This window comes from Corythoichthys intestinalis, chromosome 2, assembly GCF_030265065.1.
Source record: "Corythoichthys intestinalis isolate RoL2023-P3 chromosome 2, ASM3026506v1, whole genome shotgun sequence".
Classification (NCBI taxonomy): domain Eukaryota; kingdom Metazoa; phylum Chordata; class Actinopteri; order Syngnathiformes; family Syngnathidae; genus Corythoichthys; species Corythoichthys intestinalis.
Window position 1 is genome coordinate 39,321,062 of NC_080396.1, and position 19,992 is coordinate 39,341,053.

Consider the following 19,992-nt stretch of genomic DNA (forward strand, 5'->3'; position numbering starts at 1 on the left):
CTCCTGTCATTGCGACCTCTCTCACAGCCGCCATCTGTTCAGTCCTCCATTTCCTCCTCCTCCTCAATGAGAGGAGGCCCAACCAGTCGGACGACTGACGCTCTGACCCACGCCCAGCAGATGTGCAGACAGGGGGAAAGACCGTGTGTTTGATAGTGACAGTGAGAGTAGGGAGAGATGATTCATGACGTTAGTCAAGCTAAGCCTATTAACCGTTTTACTGCAGAAAAAGGAGGCTAAGATGAAACAGCGGCACTTTACAAAGTGTGGCAATGGCCTTTCAGGGATTTCTGAGCAGAGGAAAAGTTCAATTTAAACTGTTTATTTAAGTACTTAGAGTCACTAATAACATATTATGAAGCTGCTCTTAATAGCCACATTAAAGTCTCTCAAATGGAGAGGAACTTTTAACGTAATTTAAGACTAAAGAGGAATTCAAGAGGAGTTTTTTGAGTATTTGTGGAGTCTCATTGGCGTTTAAGCGCACTCCCTCACACTCGACCCTAATGTGTTAGTTCGTCTTACTACTAATTCCAAATTTTTTAACGCGCGATTAATTATGGTTATGCCCACCCCTGTAGTTTGGACTTCAAGACAATCTGTGCGCCCCCTTAGCCACCAGGGCTGGGCCAGAGAGACAGAGTGAAATACTGGTTTACAGACGAAATTATATTTTGATATGTGATGTGAAGCATAACTTTGACTTGATAGCCCGAAATGTGGCACTTTGAGGCGGATTGTGGCATTTTTTGTCATATATTCAGTTGCAATGTACAGATAAACCGAAGGAATGTGTGGAATGAAAAACTGTCACTGTTTTTGAGCAACATGAGAACCTACAGCATTGGTGGCCCCAAGCGGTTCACACCCCTCTCGCAGCCGCCTGAATATCGGGCCCTAGGACATAGAGGATCAGTCTGAAATACATGTTCTCAGGCAAAATATGACATTGGGATTTTAACCCAAAATGTGGCACTCTGAGGTGGATTGACTCGCATAAACACCCCTAAAATGCACAGATGAACAATAAAAATGCTTTGGAAGACAAGCGCTTTGGTGAATTGAATGATTTTATCTCATTCTTCACATTTAAATAAAAAATAATTTTATTTTATCAATAATCTTAAATCAATGATAACAAATTATGTATTTCATTGAAGTGTACAGGTATGTAAAAATGTAACGTTTATAAAATATATGGCGGAAAACACTCAAGTGACTTGAAGTACAGCTCTGAGACCCCCAATTTGGCCAAAATTCAAAATTGTACTATATGCATGTGTGATACATCATTGGAAAGCTTAAAATCTCAATTTTCTGGGGGAAGAAAATTTTTAAACAGGAGGATATTTAAAAAAAAGAAAAAGAAAAAACAGCAAAACCCTAACTTGCGGTGAGAGCACGCGAGAGCATAAAGACGCCATGTTTTTAACGAGATATTATCGCGTACTTACCTTTTTTCAATCCAAAAACTCCATGTAGCTTGTATCATCAAGTGTCAAGACATAGATGTAAAAGGCCACAGCTGGATTTTTTGGGTGATTTTATGGGTGAAACATGGTAATATAACAAGGGTCGCGATGCAGAAATCGCAGACATCAAGGAGTGGTTGAGATGTTCTTTTTCATATTTACCCTTTTAAACCTTTTTTTTTTTTTTTTTTCTATTTTTCTTTGTTTGGATCGATTATCATCTAACATATCGGGGAAAATGCGACAGTAACAAAATCAAGCCATAGTTATGAGGTAGGTATCCGTAATTTATTTACAGACACCATTTTTTTCATTGTGACGTAATTAGTTTAAAAGTTTTAAAATATTCGAGTGAATAATTTTTTATATATAAAAATCTTTTTTTTTTTTTTTGAATGAAATATTAGACATCAATTAAAGGGTATGTAATGCCCTGGGAAAATGTTAATATTCCATCATTTATCCATAAACGCATGCCTTTTGTATTCATATCATGCCACTTCGTGTAATTACACACAAGAAAATGAGAGAAATTTGGCTCGACTGTCAAGCTAAAACGACCGGCGCCCGAGATCTGGCAGATTGTGTGCGTGACGTCACGACAAGTGAAGAGAGTGCCACCGGCCACTAGGGGGCAGCGCCTGTCTGCATCAATATAATTCCTTCTAGTGAGGGGAGAATTAGGGGTGTTTTGAGCTGTTTATGCTGATGCATTGTGTTCGTCCTGCACATATTCCAGGTTCCATCATGAAGAAACACCCCTCGTTGTCAATAAAAGAGAATTCAGAATTGACAGTGAGGGGTGTTTCTTCAACAAGAAAAAGGCTCAGTGCTTTAATACTGAATGGCGGCGATGATGGCAGACAATTTCGTTAATAGTTTCAGCGACGAATCCGACGTAGAAGGACGTAACGAATGTTCATCTAATGGTGACGAGGAGAGTTACGAAGCTTTAATCGGTGTTTTACATTACCAATTTGAGCCCAAACGAACGCCAATGCAGCGTAATGAAACGGTCATTGAGGGGAGCAATGACACTGATGAAACATCGGCAGCAGATCATGTGGGAAACACCAATGATTTGTTTTGCATTTCTTTTTGTGAAGCTGATACACCGTGACTGCAAAATAAAGGAATTCATAGAATAATGATCATTTATTGCGCTATCATAGCTTTTCGTTCTGCCAACAGACACAAATATGAATGGGATCAAAGGATTTGTTCTATATATTTTACGAACGATAATTTATACATGTGTCCAGTCCTGTATCCAATGCGTGACATTTTTTTATCATAAAAGAGTACTCACTCTGGCCATTTCGAGCTTGGCTGCTCCCCTCCTTTGCTTAGCCTTAGCCTCCTTTGCTAGTCATCGTCCTCTTTCTTGATATCTCGGGACATTTAGGTGGCTGCGCGTGTATGCTCGGCACCGCATCTCCTTTGAGCAGCAATCTTTTAGCAAAATCCGATTTCACTTGTCCATAGTTCGAGAAGCTTTCAGGTGGAAAATGCGCACCACAGAAAAGCGTGCCGGAGGCTGTGTCTAGAAAATTAGCCCTCTTTGCACAGACGAACTTTACCCATTGTCTGCGTAGTCCAGCTTTTTTTTTTCGCGTTCGGGAACTCATGGATACTATATTCCGATAAATAACTATTTGTACACCACATAGCACAGCAGTTTTGAACCATTTTTGTGATGTTTTCGTCAAACAAACCCCAACGCTACTCTCTCGTTGTTAAAAAACAAAGGCACCTGGCTCCGCCTCGACTGTCAATCACTTGTCGTGACGTCCCCGCCCCATTCGGCTGTTTCCGGAACACTTTCGGGAATGTTCGTCATTTTCGATCTATTTTCGATAATTGCTCATTAATGTGATTGATTTTTTTGTTAACTTTATCAATATTTGTTTTCTTGGCACATAACGGTTCTATTGATGTCTCACACCCCCTTTGCCGCTATATACCCTTTAATGATTCTGAGCTAAAAATGACACATTTTGAATAAGAAATATAATTACTTACCTCCTTTTTATGGCTGTTTTGAAACAAAAGTGGTTGCGCGACGTCCTGCAGGACCCAGACTTGAACTCTTTCTCTTGGAACTGTGAGCGGACGTTCGATCCACTCTTCCTCCTTGCCACTTTTATTTGATTTTTTTTTTTTTTTTTGGGGGTGGGGGTGGATCTTTAATTCATCTTTACAAGTGTAAAGTTGCCCAACTTTTGTTTTGAATGGGGTTTTACTTTGAATTATGTAAGGCAAGCACATAGACAGTGTTGTCACTAACGCATTTCTTAGTAATCTGATTACTTTCTTTCAGTAACGAGCAATCTAATGCATTCATTTTTCCAAACCAGTAATCTGATTAGTTTCCTTAGTGTCTGTGCGTTATTATTTTGTGATTGCCTCATAACGTAAATAGAATGAAGAATACTGTAGTCATGTATGAAGAGCATTTTGAATATTGACACTACTTATTTGGCGCATTTATCTACATGCTTACCATGCCCAAAGCGCTTTACATTAGCACACATTTGCCCTTTCACGCACACATTCACACATCAATGGTGCTCAGTGGCGCCACCAGGGGGTGGCCAGGGGTGGCCACGGCCACCCCTATAAATTGGTTGGCCACCCCACTGGCCACCCCGCTTGCCAGTATATCGTTAGATTGTTGCAGCATCAGTTATGCATTTCATCTCAAATGAATGCATTTCTTTTGTTTTGTTAACTTAAATGTACACCATATGCCTAATATATACATAACACAATAAAACAGAATTGTTGTCGAACTCAAAATGTTGACTGGACAGTTATGGACTATGCACATTAAATCATTAGTAATATCAAATGTTACACAATACACCAAAGTACGTATATCAGTAGCCATGTCCTTAAGTCTTTCTGATAGTTTTCCCCTGACCTTTTTACTGCAATAGTATAATGAAAACCTGAAATTATGGCTTTTAGTTTTGGCCACCCCAAGATTTTAAGTGGCCCCATCTGGCCACCCCTATGAAAAATTTCTGGAGGCGCCACTGATGGTGCTGCTGCCATGCAAGGCGCTGCCAACCCATTGGGGGCAAATAAGGGTTCAGTGCCTTATATAGAATAGAAAATGTTGCTCTTGAGTTTGATAGGCCGTCCCACATGCCCCAGGGTTTCAGTTCAGTTCAGATGTCCAGCGTGATGATGGTGACAAGGAGCTTTCTGCTGGTGAGTTTATCATTGCGAGGAATGCAGGTAGAAACCAAATCATATAACTGTGTTGGAATGGTGAAGAATGTTGAGGTTGAAGAGGTCTGTGCAATGTTTCTACAGCAAAGTCGTAAGAGAACTGTGGATGGAAAGTTCATCTTTACATTTAAAGAAAATTATGGAGACTTCCAAAGAGGTGATGTACTCAAACACATTGTTGCCTACACCACAAAAACAGCAAGAACAGTGCACAAGTTTATATTCCTCTCCAGCATTGGCAAGTGAGACATTGAAAAGTAGGATGTACTGTATATATCAGGTCAATTAGGTGTTCGTTTCAAATGTTCTTTTGTTTTTACTAAGCCTGGTTTTATGGTTAGAATCTTTTTATTTATTTATTTATTTTAACATCACCTCGGTGCTGTTGGCTGTGTTACATGTTGCAAAACCTATCAAGAAAAGTTGACAAACTAATTACAGTTTGGATTGATTTTGTCTTGAGCACTAGCATTTCTGAGATTAAAATTATGCTTTTTAATGTAATAGTTGTTGTCTTTATTTGCCAGCCCAGCCAATTAACGCTGTCAAAGAAAGTAGAATCCCATTTAACACCAAATATCTTGTTGTATTTTATGATGTTTTCGTAGTGTGACTGCAACCTACCCAAGCATTTTGGAGTCATTTGGTGCCGCATTTGATGGTTCAGTGATTGTGAAAAGACATGAATGGAATAGAACTTCCTAAATTATTGCGGGACTGTTGCAAGTGATGAGGTAATTTCCAGAAATCCTCTCCTTTAACTCATTCACTCCCAGCCATTTTCACCGGAGCAACCCCCTTCGCTCCCGGCAGTTTTACTGGATTTTGACTGATTTTGCAAGGCCCACAGAAAATTCTGTTCTATTGCTATATAAACATGGAACCCACCAAAAAAAAGATTAGACTCTCTTCTTTCAGCAGGACAAAAAGTAAGTTCATATCTTTTTCCATTCTTTAGATATAAGCATTAGAAAATAGCTTAGTTTGAGCAATTTTCCAATTTCTGATGAAAAAACAGAGAAATTGAGCTTTTTACGAAAGCATACATTTCAAGCATAACTTTGACTTTAACACAGCTATATTTTTTTGCATTAGTTACATCCCAAACATCTGAATAAAGTTGTCCTTTTACAAAATAACATGAACAACAAGACAAATAGAGCTTTTGATAGCAAAGTAACAATTTATTCACACATAACTAACTGAGAGATGACGCTGCTGTGGCCGCGACAGTCGGGGTAAACTTTTCCCTCATCGCCGCCTGTCTCTGCTCGGCGAGCAGCACGGACTCAACGACATCGTCCGCTGCACTGGTGGTCCCGGTCATTCTGCTTAGTCGTCCAGCGCCTGGCATCCCGGGCGTCCGCCCGGTTGTTCTGCTCGGTTGTCCGCCGCCTAGCATCCTGGACGTCCATTTGGCTGTCTTCCGCCAGCGCCCCGGCCGTGGGGCCAGTCGTTCGTCCCGTTGAATCGGGTTTGTGGGTCTTACCAAATCCGCTACTGCCCTCCAGTGGCCAGTTTTATTGCTTTAAAATGGATTTTCAGCGTTGTGCTTTGGAGCTAAGTTGAATGAGAACCCATAAATGTCTCTTGTGAAAAAAAACTGTAAAAGACGTATAAATCCGTCTTTGGGACACTGAAACAATTAAAAATAGAACGTATTTATACGTTTTTGGGAGCAAATGAGTTAACTGTCTATGTGTCATTTTTCTCTCATATTCCATAATTATTAGTGTTTGAACCAGGCTCAATCTGGATAGAATCTTTTCATGTATGGTACCCACATTTTTTTATTTTTAAATCCTTCTGTGTGTGAATGTTTAGATTACCTGGCAAGACAATGTGAAACAATAGCGTGTCATGTTACCAGAGTTCAATGCCCAGATTTTGTAAAGCAACTTTAGGCAACATACAAGTTCCTGGTGATGTCTCTTGGTTATAGAAAAGATAAATCTCCTCTTCATTGGGAAAACTGAGGTATTTTCAAACCAATCTTTACAGGGGCTGCTGAGGAATTACTGGCATGTAGAATTCCCCCCCGCTGCGTTTAGTTTGCCTCTTTATCTGCACATCGACCTCTTGCATATGTTCTGCCCTCCCATTCTTCCTCTCCAGAACTCCGTCTCCCCATCTACGTCTGCCAAGCTTCTTTCAGCTAAGCCATAATTTCAATGACCTATCAGTAATTAACTGTGGCTTTTCAAATTTAGCATAAATCAACGCCTCTCTTAGACAGAACAATAGTTTTTAAATGACAAGTGATTTGAAATGTAAGTGAGTGGATTTAGTTCTGTCTGGTAAACTCTGAAGATGATTTTCACTCTGCAGCAAACTACTGTGCCAAAGTCTGTTGCTATAAAGCTATAGGACATTCCAAAAGAGGTCAGTGTATGTTTCAAATAGCAGGCAGGACTAATAAAACAATACAGATAAACATGAGTTGCTTGGACAAGGCATGGGAATATGGCCTTCTGCCCACAATGGGACGTGTCTGAAAGACTGCAGGTCAGAGTGTACATTTCTCAGAAGCAGAAAGAATTTCCTCCACTCAATTCTAACATTTTATTATTCTGCCGGATGGTGTCTGGAAGTCCGCCAGGAAACCTCTGCGGCTGTTTTCTTATGTTCCACATGAATTAATGCATGTCGGATAGAAGATGCAATGGCATGGCGTATGGGGACCCACAAATTCAAGATTAATAAGTGTTGGTCAGACTTGACATAAATCTCTTTGCAAATGTTTAGTTGCTTACAATCAAAGCCAAATTGTGCATAGGCATGATAGTGCTTCTTAATATAGGTGTAATTTTGTTTACTCGTTCAGTTTTTAGGGCTCCACCACTACACCGGATTTCACATCTTTACTCTCTGACACCACTTTGCCATCCACTAGAGTCTGAGTGACTGTCACCACCTTGGTCTCGACTGTCTTCTTAAGGGCATCTTCAAGCCTGCAGAAATGAACAAGAGTGAAATAGATTTTGGCTTTCAATGAGGCAATATAAAAAAAAACAACACCTTGGCTAAACTTTGTTTATGCGCTGTATAGTATTTTGCCGTCCAACTTACTTGATGGTATTCTCTCCTTCAAGCAGACGCCTGTATTCTGCAATCTCGGCCTCTAGTTTGACCTTGATGTTGAAGAGGTGTTCGTAATTTCTTGTAAGTTCTTGGATCTCAGCGCGGATCTGCCTGAGCTCTTCTGTCAGCCTCAGAATGATCTCATTGTACTTAGTTATCTCCTTGTTGTAGCGCATTTCAGTGTCTAGGAGTGTTGCCTTTAGCGTCTCAGTCTAGTTGAAAAGAGGTCTGGTTATTTGATTCCTCAATTATTTTGCCAACTTTCACGTGTTTTATTATCAGAATAAGCCTTACCAGGCTCAGTGCCGAGTGCCGTTCAATTTCCAATTGCTGATACCTCTTGTTTATTTCAGCCAGCTGCTTTGCTGATTCTCTCAGTGCTGTGCTCTGCTCAGTTACTTGGACCTGCACCTCTCTGATCTGCATAGAGTATCGATGATAGGGAATTCATACCAATCAATTATGGCACCAACTGTCAATGCCAATGAATTACTAGGAATACCTTGGACTCATGCCATAGTTTGACCTCCTCAGCATTCTTCTGTATGATCTTTTCATACTTTGCCCTCATGTCCTCCATAATCCCAGCTAAATTCTGGCCCTTGGGAGCATCAACATCCACGCGGACACCAACCTGAGTGGTCTTGGCACGCAATTCAGCAATGTCCTGTTGAAGAGGAAATAAACAGGGAGTGATTTCCTGACCAAAGCTTATCCTGTGTTTTTAGTCAAACAAACAAAAATAATGGTACATTTTTATGATTGTTTTTGGGTGGTTGAATTGTGTAGATTTGTAATTTGAGGCTGCTGGTGCTTTCTTACAATTTCGTGGGTCTTCCTAAGGCTTATTAACTCTTCCTTCAGGGATTCAACGTCACTCTCCAAGTGCAGACGAATTACATTGGTGTCATCCAGATGCTTTCGAAAGATTGCAACATCAGCCTCCACTGTCTGACGCATGGCTATCTCGTAGTCCATTCTTTTGAAAAACAGAGACAAAAAGAGAGATACTTTTAGCATCTAAAAGCCTGTTGTTTATGAAGTTCAAACACTCACTTGATCCTAAAGTCATCTGAGGCCAATCGGGCATTGTCAAGGGTGATAGCAATTTGCATGTTATCCTTAATCCCATGTATTATCTAAAAAAACAAAGGCATATTTTTCAATCAATTCACAGTGATGAAACTCTTATTACCCACAAGTTCTTACATTACTTAAAAGATTATGACATTCATTTTGATAAATTTAGCAGGGTTGGATTTTACAGATTAAATCATGGAAGGAAAAAGCAGGGACACTGCAGTAGAAATCAAACATTAATAAATTATTTGACTGGGTCAAAGAAAATAATGTTGATAGCAACCCTGCCAAATCTGAATACTAAAAAAAAATTACGAACTAATGTCTTCAAAATGGGGAAAAAAATAGGGTGGGGCCATAAGGTCTCACTCAGGCACTGTAGGCGTGTCTGCTGACTGTGTTCAAGCCACGCCCCGCTCAAGTGCCAAATGTCTACTACACAGGTGTCAAACCGATTCCAGAAAGGGTCTAGTGGGTGCAGGTTTGCTTTCCAACCAAGAGAGGACACCTTTTCACCAATTAGATCTTTTACATGTGTAATCAGTTAAACTTTGTCAGGTGCTGCTTAACCCTAACCCTGCTTGTATCGGTTGGAACAAAATCCAGCACCCACTAGGCCCTTTCTTGAATCGGTTTGACACCTGTGGTCTATGTGGTACCATAGCTTGTTACAACTTGGATGATACTTTGTTTAGATGTTTCTGATGTCTACAGAGCTTATCTAACATGCCAGCGAGGCTATGTGAACGTATGCAGAAGCATCCCTTTTGTCAGCGGGGCTTAGTGAAAGTCAAACAGCCATCCAACTGTGAGCTGCGACCTCGAAAGTCCGCAGGCAAGCTATGGCTCATGCAGCAGCATCAACCGGCGGCCAGCACATAAGAAAGGACCAGTGGCCAGCCTTCTGTTACGGAGTGCATTATTAAGCACACATGACACAAAACATGAACCCAACGGAAAATGTATTTTATATTTTGGTGACGGAGGTTGTTTTTTTCTGCAGACGTTACCCCCAGATGGAATGCTAGAAATTCAGCGGACCCTAAATTGGCTGTATTGAAGTCAACTGTACACATCCTATACTGGCTGCCACCAAAGGAAGGACTTCCGGTCACGGGAACCCTATGGTGTTGTTCAAGGCCGGCTATTTGTCTAAACTAGGCTAAGCCTACATCACATAAAAGTGTCATGTCTTGTGTCTGTTTACTAGCCTTTCCTCGTCTCACCTAATTGCCTATTGTTTCCACCTGTTCCCCATTACCATTATATTACATTAGGGGCAGGCCAGAAAGCAAGCATTCGAGGTGATGTCACCCTGACCCCTTTTTAGGCCCGACCCCATAAATCCAGATTGCTCTGACAGAGAAAAAGAGAATCTTGCTGTAACTCAGAGATTCAGCACTAAATTGTTCGCAGCCTGTACACGTTTTCAGCACGTCAAACATTTTCATGGATTTCCCAAAAAATCATCAAAATAATTGGAGTGTGACTTTAATTGTATTTATCAAATCCACATAAAGATATGGATTATAAGGTCAGCATTTGTAAAATCACAAAAGAAAAGGAAACTGCAAGTAAATGCATCCACTATTATGCGACATTTATAATGTAAAATCCATTGAAGACAGTTCATCTGTTGTGCAATGTTTGCTGTAGTAAGAGCTTGAGCTAAAATGTTACATTGGCTCACCTTTGCTTTGAGATCTGAAATGATAGTATGATATTTGCTGTACTCCCGCCCCTCCAGTGGGCCTCTTTTCCCAATGGCTTCTCTGATTTTGATATCCAGCTGGCTGTTGGCCTTCTCTAGACTCCTCACAGTTTCCATGTAGTTGGCTAAGCGGTCATTCAGTTGCTTCAGGGCAAATTTTTCATCCTTGATGGCCAGCGTCCCATAAATAAACCCTGAGGACTGGTAGTCATGCCCGTCGTTGTATCTAGAGGAAACCAGTGAGCCAGAGGTGGACGTAGAGATCTGGACTCCACGACCACCTGCCCCGCCGTAAACAGTAGGGGCATACAGAAGTTTAGCGTTACGTTTTTTCATCATGCGCTCCATTTCTTGTTGTTGACTGAGCAAACGTTTGCAGGGCAGGGATGTTTGGCCGCTGAGAGTAAGGCTGCCAGAGAATGTTGGCGTCTTATATATCATTATGGTGGCCCATAGTCCCTCTTACCACTCCTCTCTTATCTATATTGTATTTTCACCTTTCACTATTTAGTGTAGACTTTGTCCAAGCAACACCTACAATAATGCAGATTGAAGACGTGAAGGTGTGCTGACATTTTCTCCCTGGTTGTGTTAACCAAACTTTATGTGTGCGTTTGCGCACATGTGTGTGTGAGGGACGTTTATGATTACATTGGCATTTGGCAACTAAATGAGTCTGTAAGGAGAGTAATTACCGATACAAAAGCTTTTCCACGCCTGCACATTCTAATTATATCAGACATAAGAGGTGTTCATTAATTTTTTTGCTGTGTCGTATTTTATAATTAAGTCATAAATGATTTCTGCAATTCACTGTTTTATATTGGACCTGTCAAAGATGCTATTGCAAAAAGCACTGACTATTATAATGAAAGCAAAGTACACAAGAGTTTATGATGTGTGCCTGACAAAGATAAGGAGTAGTATGTTGTTAATTTTTAATCCTTTAGGATCAGCCTTTTCTGATTTTTTTTTTTTTTTTCTAAACAGTGTCTGTCATTTTTCACTTTTCATTTGGACACTGAAAAAACACACCTCCTTAAAACTAGTTAAATTCCCTTGTTTTCAGTGTAAATCTACGAGAAGTAAGTGAAATTATCTGCCAGTACTTCAAATAAATTTTTAAAATTTTAAAATAAAAAATAGGAGAAACAGCTAGCTGAAAATAAGCTTAACAAACTTACTTTAAGCAATAAATTAGTATATTTAATTTTTAAAAAAAAAAGTTTTTCAGAAATTTTCTTTATTGAAGAATATATATTGTATTGTTAATTAGTCTTTAACACTCAAAACAAGATGGAGTAAATTATTTGAGTAGATTTAGGAAAAATAATCTGATTAAGATGTTATTTGCAGTGTATTATTTTTATGGACCCTGTAAAGTGATCAGAGATTTGTTTTGGGATGTTGTGTTATACATTTGACGATAATTTCTGATAACCTGCAAAGAACAAGAACTGTGTTCACTACTGCGATATAGCATTGAACCGCATTTTACCATGTCAACTGTTTTTTATTTAAATACAATTTATATTCAAATTTTTATTATGTGTATTTTTTATATACAGCACTTTGTTACAATTGTTTTAATTGTTCAGTGTGACACAGATGAAGTTGATTTAAGTTTTAGATGAATTATTACAATGACACCACAGTATGATAATAATAAATGGATGGATGATCATTACATTAAATGAAAGAAATATCAATTTCCATAGACTCCATAATTATATATATATTATGAAGTCTATGGATTTCTTTTAATCCCAAAAGAAAACACATTTACAGCATTTAGGGACTTATCTCATGTTAAAAATCTTCACCCTCCATTGATTAATCATGTTTATTCTTAGTCGGTAAATTTTAAACGACAGCAGAATTATGTGTCAGAGAATCCCATGATTAAACTCAATAATCAACAGTAATTGTCCATGTTTTCCTCTTAAAATGAGTTTAAGGCCACATTTAGACAGAAACGGTCTGAAGAAAAAATGTGAAACTGACGCTTAGTTCTTACTTTTTTGTTTGTAGAAATCAGTCTACCCATGGAGACACAAAAGTGCATGAAACTTCCAAAAGGTGGATGTACAGTGTGTGTGGATGTACATGCCCAGTGTTTGGTGGCACCACCACCAAAACTTGATTCCTGCGTGTAACCCTTCTGCTCCTGTTCCAGAGTATGTGAGGCAGACAATGTTGCCAGATTGAGCGGGTTCCTGCACAATTGGGTGATTGTCAAACATGACTCGAGGCGGGAGAGAAATGTATGGGATGGATTGATGAAATTTGGGCTAATTTTGATTAAGTATTTTCCTGAATGAAAGGTTGTAATATGGACAGTTTTTTTTAATTAAACGGGGCAGGTTTTACAGAATAATTGGGTTGGAGGCCGTTAGTTCAATCTGGCAGGTCAAGATACAGCTGCAAATAAAACTCATTTTGCGCTTTCAACAATTTAGATGGCGAGGACAGGGTGGAGCCTCGTCAAGATTTTCTCTCTGAAAGGGTTTTCAGGTTTTTAATGGTTTCAGCTCACCAAAACTCCATCTCCCTCCGAACTATAAGGATTTCTGGGAAGGTTTTTTGCTTTTTTTCCACAGTTACTGTTGTTGTGAAAACAGCCTCTAAATGACTGCTGTAAAAAACACAAAAAGACTTAGATACGCTATCTTGCTGTAGCTGCTTCATTGATTGACTATTCTGTTTGTCAATCATATTGAATGGGGCTAGTTTCCATCGAGGGAACGTTGATTTATCGTTGGTAGATTTGAATTGATACATTGCCATTGACTGTGGGTGCAAGCTCTACCAAATTCTTGGCTCTACCAAAACTGCACTTTGCACAAGAAGCCATCTGTCCCATGTATCAATGCCTATTGATCTGATGACGGGATACAAATGTTTGTTTCTCTTATGTGTCATGTGATTAAGTGGCTACTATTCCAGGGTAGAGTTCACCATCCCTAACATGGTAACTGATAGAAAATCGACAAAGACACAGATATCCTTGGAATGAATTTTATTGATATGTCTTAACCTCACAACACAACAGTCAGACAGACAGACAGACCAAACTGGACATAAAGAAAAACCAAGGATGTCAAAAAATTGATATGTATTTTTTACCATTGATGGCCTTTGTTTAACCTTATTTTAAAACATCCCTCTGCTCGCCTTATAATATGAGCAGACATCTGCCGGCCAGCAGACAAACATAAATAGCAGAATGTCTATGATGAAATAAATAACAGATGAATTTGTTTTCTTCTGGTCCAGTTTTCCATTCAGTCAGCCTCTGGAGGGGTTCCTCTAAAGAAGTCAAGATAATCACTGCAGTGGTTTTCGAATCTAAGGGTTAGTTACTGTTTAACTAAGAAGCCACGAGCCAATTGAAGTAAAAGATCAGCTTTGGCCCAATTGAATTTATTGTTATTTTTATTTCTGCGAGTGTTTGATGGCCGCCTCAGGTTTTCAAAGGTTCTTGGTTTCTGTGCTGGAGGACACAACCTTGCCATCCACCAGAGTTTGAGTCACTGTCATGACCTTGGTCTTCACTGATTTCTGCTCTTCCAGGGCATCCTGAAGCCTGGAGAGAAAAACAGGAATTTATCACGTCCTATTTTTGAATTCCCAAATGCTTTTTCTGTTTACTGTGTAATCTACTCACTTGAAATCTCCACCATCCAGCAACCGTCTATAAGTCGCAATCTCGGCCTCCAGCTTCATCTTCATATTGAGCAGTGTTTCGTAGTCTTGGGTCTGCAACTGGATGTTGTTACGGAGCTGTGTGAGTTCAGACTCCAAGCTTAAAATAATGCTGTTGAGGGACTCGATCTCCATGTTGTAACGCATCTCTGTGTCTCTCAGCGTGCCTTCCAGGGATGCTTTCTGCAAAAGTTGAAGAGATACAAAGCAAAGGGGTTAACACATGAAAACAGAAAAGCCAGCTGCCTGATGACAGTACCATAAGCAACTGGTCAGCCGTGTGTAAAGCTTATGCCAACAAAGTCCATGTGTGGTTGCTGAGTTGAGCATTTCAGGGAGCTGAGATAAGCGTTATGTTCAGGTCAGTGAAGTGTGATGTGAAGGTGCTTCTCACCAAGCTCCTCTGGGACTCCAACTCGATCTCCAAGGTTTGAAGCTGTCTGCGTAGATCATTCAACTCTGTCTGGGAACTTTTCAGGGCCTCTGTGTTTACTGTGACCTGGGTCTGTACTTCTGTCATCTGATATCAAGATTTGCACGTGAGCTGCTTTAACCAAAGATGGGAATGGCCGAGTTGTAATTTGTTGTCCATTAGATTACCTGAGATTCATGCCATGCTTTTAGTTCATCTTGGTTTTTCTGGGCCATCTTCTCGTACTTAGCCCTTATCTCTGCCATGATTTGAGCGAGGTCTTGTCCTTTAGGAGCGTCAACGTCAACGTGGACTCCCGACTGGGCGATTTGGCTACGAAGCAACATTACTTCCTGCAGAAATAAGCAGGAATTCAGTTGTGAAAATGTATTCACAACTTTCTCAAAAGTTGTAATGACATGTCTAAAAGAATATGTAAATGATGTATCTATAGTAATACTATCCATAGCCTTCTGGATGTGTTGCCGTTGACCTTTTCTCAAAGGCCAAACGTGGATTATATTATTGCATTTGCTTTAGCAAAATAAAACCCACATACTGATGATTCCAATTTCTTTCACAACAGATTCCCATTTAAAGATTCCAAGTTTCCAGAGCATTCTGGAACTTTGGAATTTTGAGGATATGTTGTGTAACAGGGTTGGTGAAAATGCATTCTTCTGTACTCTAATAAGGTCATTTCATTCATTGGAAGCCAGAAGAAAGATTATTAAAGAGCACAATGAGCAAAATGGGTGGTCCAGTGTTTCTAAAAATGTTTTATTTGGACAGGTCTGAGAAAAATTAATGTTTGCAGCTGAACTCACGTTGTCATGATTCTTCTTAAGGTGGATGAGCTCCTCCTTCAGGGTTTCAATCTCGCTCTCAAGGTTCATGCGACTCATGTTGGTGTCATCGATCACTTTCCTCAGACCAACAATATCGGCCTCCACAGATTGGCGGATAGCCAGTTCAGACTCGAATCTAATCATAGAGTCTTGTTTATTTGTGAAAGATACTAATAAAAAAGGGTCAAATACAGAAATTGGACCAATTTTGCTTAGCTGAAAACATTTTTGCCTGACATTAGTTCCTTATAAGTCTGCATTAAACACATTTAGTATTGCAGTAAACAATTTCTGTCTCGAATATGATGTAAAAGTAAGAAATAATCATAACATAACAATAATGATCACGACAGGGATGGATTCAACCTTGGAGCCTTTCAGCAGTCAAACAGGGTGTGCCTGCAGCTGTTTGGCTTCAGGTTGCTATTTGCATCAAACAACTGTGACTTACTTCACTCTGAAGTCGTCGGCTGCCAGGCGAGCATTGTCAATGCTGAGGACCAGGCGGGCATTGTCCATGGTGGCATCGAACACCTGCGGCAGGATTACAAAAGAGGAACACTATTTAATAAGTTGAAAACTGATGATAGGGAGGGGAACAAAAAAGCTATCCGTTGACATTCATGAAAGAAGGCTTTTAAACACAAAAGGAAGGAAGGTTGAATTTAGTATTACTATCTTTTAGCTCACTCATGTTTGCCTGATCGTAAAATGAAAAGACAAGCAATTTAGCTCTAACTAAAGACATTTATCTAATGGCCAAGCGCTCTAGACTAACTTATCAACTATACATCAATATTTTGGATAGTAAATTTTAATTAACTTAATTTTGCTTGCTCTCACAAGCTAAACTAATCTTTTGTTGCTAAACTAAGCAAGGTTGGACAGCAGTTGTGCCAGCTTGTAACATCGTAGTTAATTTCTTCCAGAAATGTTATTGTATTTCTCAAAACAAGATAAAATCCTGTACATATTAACTTGGGCTGTCAAAATTATCGCATTAACGGGCGGTAATTAATTTTTTAATTAATCACGTTAAAATATTTGACGCAATTAACGCACATGCCCTGCTCAAACAGATTAAAATGACAGTGTCATGTCCATTTGTTACTTGTGTTTTTTGGTGTTTTTTCGCCCTCTGCTGGCGCTTGGGTGCGACTGATTTTATGAGTTTCAGCACCATCCATGAGCATTGTGTAATTATTGACATCAACAATGGCGTGCTACTAGTTTATTTTTTGTTTGAACATTTTACAAATTTTATGAAAACGAAAACATTAAGAGGGGTTTTAATATAAAATTTCTAACTTGTACAAACATTTATCTTTTAAGAACTACAAGTCTTTCTATCCTTGAATCGCTTTAACAGAATGTTAATAATGTTAATGCCATCTTATTGATTTATTGTTATAATAAACAAATACAGTACTCATGTACAGTATGTTGAATGTATATATCCATCTTGTGTCTTAGCTTTCCATTCCAACAATAATTTACAGAAAAATATGGCATATTTTATAGATGGTTTGAATTGCGATTAATTACCATTAATTAATTTTTAAGCTGTGATTAACTTGATTAAAAATTTTAATCGTTTAACAGCCCTAATATTAACATTTTTTAAATCAAGAGTAAAGATGAAAAAATCTGTTATCCGGGCGGTTTTAACAGGTGTTTATGATAATTATTCTTATTTAAAATGATAGGCTATGGAGCACATTTATGGCCTTGAAGTGTTTTTTTTAAAATATTTATTTATTTATTTATTTATTTTTAAGCATTGCTTTTATTCACATTGAAATCCATTATTGTAGCGTTTTAGCAAAACCTAGGATTTTCTTCTGGGAAAGGCAAAATAATCGTTTTTAATGGCTAAGAGAAAGTGAAAAAGGTCTACTGACTTTATGTGTACATTTCAATAGATGTAGTTGGTTGGTACTGTTTACTTTTAGAAAGACTGCTGTAGATAAAGAGGGGGACTCCAGGTGAAAAGCCCAATAGCCAATAAGAGACTGCCACCGAGTAAACTGCTCCCAGGCCTGCTGCAAACTATATATTTAGGCCAACAGGGTGGGAGCATGTGATTTGCATAAGGAAGGTGGTAATGGAGGTCAGTGTGCTGTGTGTTTGTGTGTTAATGGTTGTGTGTGTCTATTTGCAATGGACCGCTGACTTTAGTGCCGTGTGGTTTTTGCTGACGTGGGAGTCTGTTTACACAGATGGGGGTGGAAAAAACGTTTAAATCATTTTTGCCTTACACCAACAGAAAATTTAGGACTCCACCGAAAAGTACATAAGGAACACCGATTTCTCATCCAGTCTCATGCAATGTTTTGAGTATGTCGATATATTGAGAAAGAATGATGAATTTAATGTAACGTTTTTTTCAACCCAGACCTTATGTATGTGTATGTATTGCTGCCGCTATACATATATAAGGCGTTAGGCTAGCAACCTATTATTTTCTGAGCCATTTTTTTTCCACAGTCAAGCTTATTCTCATTGGATTAAGTTTAAAATAAACAATTACAACGTTGGACCCTGCGATTGGCTGGCAAGGTGTTTAGGTTGTGCCCCGCCTACTGCCAATAGTTAGCAAGGGTAGAACCCAGCACCGCCGCAACCCTCGTGAAGATAAGTGGAATGGAAGATGAATGAACGAATGAAAAATGTTGGAAAGCAAAGATTTTGAATGAAGGATTGCAGATGTTGAAGGAACTATAGTTCAGTTGTTTGTTCATGTTGTTGATTTTTTTTTTTTTTTTTGTGATGGTCTTAAACATTAGCTGCGTTTTCATTGTCGCACAATGTCCTGATGTCCTTTGGTGCTGTATGTATTATTTATAAAATGGAAAGAAATATAAAACATAAGCACTAAGTTAACATATAAAATTACTAAATAATTTTAGTCAATGTAATAATTGAAAAGAATACATTTTAAGATATGGCTGATGACTTTAGTACCAGAAATTATTGTTTCTCTTCGTATTTTGGCCTCTATGACCCTTTATGAGCTTTCTCCATAGTATTTCCGGTCCAGGCCCCAATTCCTGGCCCACAGAGGAACAGGAGTTGGAGGGGTGGGGGTGCGGGGGTATGGCCATGGACGCACAGGAGGCCAGTCTGCTCTGTCTACTAGGTATTTACTGCTGATGATTTACATCCCGATTGCTGTTGGGTTTCTGGCTAAATCCCACTCACTACTTTTCTCAGGTCAGGTCGGACTCTGGGTTTCATTCATTCATTTAACCTCTGACCCTAAGGCCCCATCCAACTCACTACATAGTTTTAACTTAGGTGACATACACGTAAAGTACATTATTGAAATCCATCCTCACCTTTCTCCTGAGATCATCCAGGATGGCCTGGTACTTGCTGTAGTCTCTGAAGTCTGGTCCACTCTTGGCCATGGCCTCCTTGATCTTAATCTCTAGTTTCTGGTTGGCCTGCTCCAGGTTCCTGACCGTCTCCAGGTAGTTGGCTAAGCGGTCGTTGAGGTTCTGCATGGCGAACTTCTCGTTTCCTGTGATGTTGCTTCCGCTGCCGCTCACCTGGATGCTGCTGGAGAAGCCCCCCGCTCCCTGGACCATTCCTGCTCCCAGCCCACTGCGCACACTAGATGAGATGCTGACACGGCTCCCTCCGGCTCCACCGTGGATAGTTGGGGCCCTGTATACAGAACCTTTGCCACTTGACTGCTGGGTGCGCACCGAGTATGTAGTTTGCTTAGAGGTTTGCATCATTGCTGGATAGGCTCAAAGACAGAGAGAGACAGGCACAGGCTGGGCTGGCTAAAGTGGGACCTCACAGACACAAAGCAGAAAGAGAGGGGAAGCCGCTAAACTATATAAACCTTTTGGGCCCTCAGGTCCGCCCCTCAGGCCACTCCCCTCACCCTCAGTTACCTCCTCCTTTTCCACCGACCTTAACCACAGCATTGCTTCTAGTATGTCACATTGCACTAACTTTCAAGCGAGTTTTTCACCATATGTAAATGAATTTATTACTTGTCTACCATTAAATTTTCAGTCAAATTTGGAAAAGTAGCATCATTCCTTGTTTTTTAAAATACATTTTTCATTTTGAGATGAACTGTTTTGAAAGACACACATGCAGTAATTAAAATTGCAAATATGGTAGTGTGAAAATTTTATTTTTATATCCTCCCTCCAAAATAGTATATTTTCATTACAACTTTCCTATATATGTATTCTTTTTCTTTGTGTATGTATTTTTTTCTTTTCAGTATTGCCCTTGTTTTTCCTGACAATCTGTGACACATGATATTTTTCACTCTTACGGGATTAAGGAACACTTCTTAATTACTCATGTTATTTCTCTATTCCATTTAGGTGGATGACATACAGTAAATTCATACCCCACCCTCTAAAAAGGAAGACTTGTCATTCACTTACATTTATTTGAGGAAATGAAGATGCGCGTCAC

At 39.4% G+C, this 19,992-nt stretch overlaps 2 protein-coding genes across 2 annotated transcripts; both read right to left on the reverse strand.

Annotated features, from left to right (window-relative positions):
* Window positions 1-7,157: 7,157 nt before the first annotated feature.
* LOC130912001 (keratin, type I cytoskeletal 18-like) lies at window positions 7,158-11,041 on the reverse strand. The gene is made up of 7 exons (XM_057829708.1): window positions 10,561-11,041; window positions 8,847-8,929; window positions 8,613-8,769; window positions 8,293-8,457; window positions 8,085-8,210; window positions 7,779-8,002; window positions 7,158-7,660 (listed from the first exon to the last, which is right to left on the reverse strand). The coding sequence occupies exons 1-7, from the start codon at window positions 11,020-11,022 to the stop codon at window positions 7,537-7,539; spliced, it is 1,341 nt and encodes a 446-aa protein (XP_057685691.1). The 5' UTR covers window positions 11,023-11,041; the 3' UTR covers window positions 7,158-7,536.
* A 2,544-nt stretch (window positions 11,042-13,585) lies between these two features.
* Window positions 13,586-19,378, reverse strand: LOC130912002 (keratin, type I cytoskeletal 18-like). Its single transcript, XM_057829709.1, has 7 exons — window positions 18,885-19,378; window positions 15,998-16,080; window positions 15,526-15,682; window positions 14,887-15,051; window positions 14,681-14,806; window positions 14,249-14,469; window positions 13,586-14,167 (listed from the first exon to the last, which is right to left on the reverse strand). The coding sequence occupies exons 1-7, from the start codon at window positions 19,287-19,289 to the stop codon at window positions 14,053-14,055; spliced, it is 1,272 nt and encodes a 423-aa protein (XP_057685692.1). The 5' UTR covers window positions 19,290-19,378; the 3' UTR covers window positions 13,586-14,052.
* Between the last annotated feature and the right edge of the window lie 614 nt (window positions 19,379-19,992).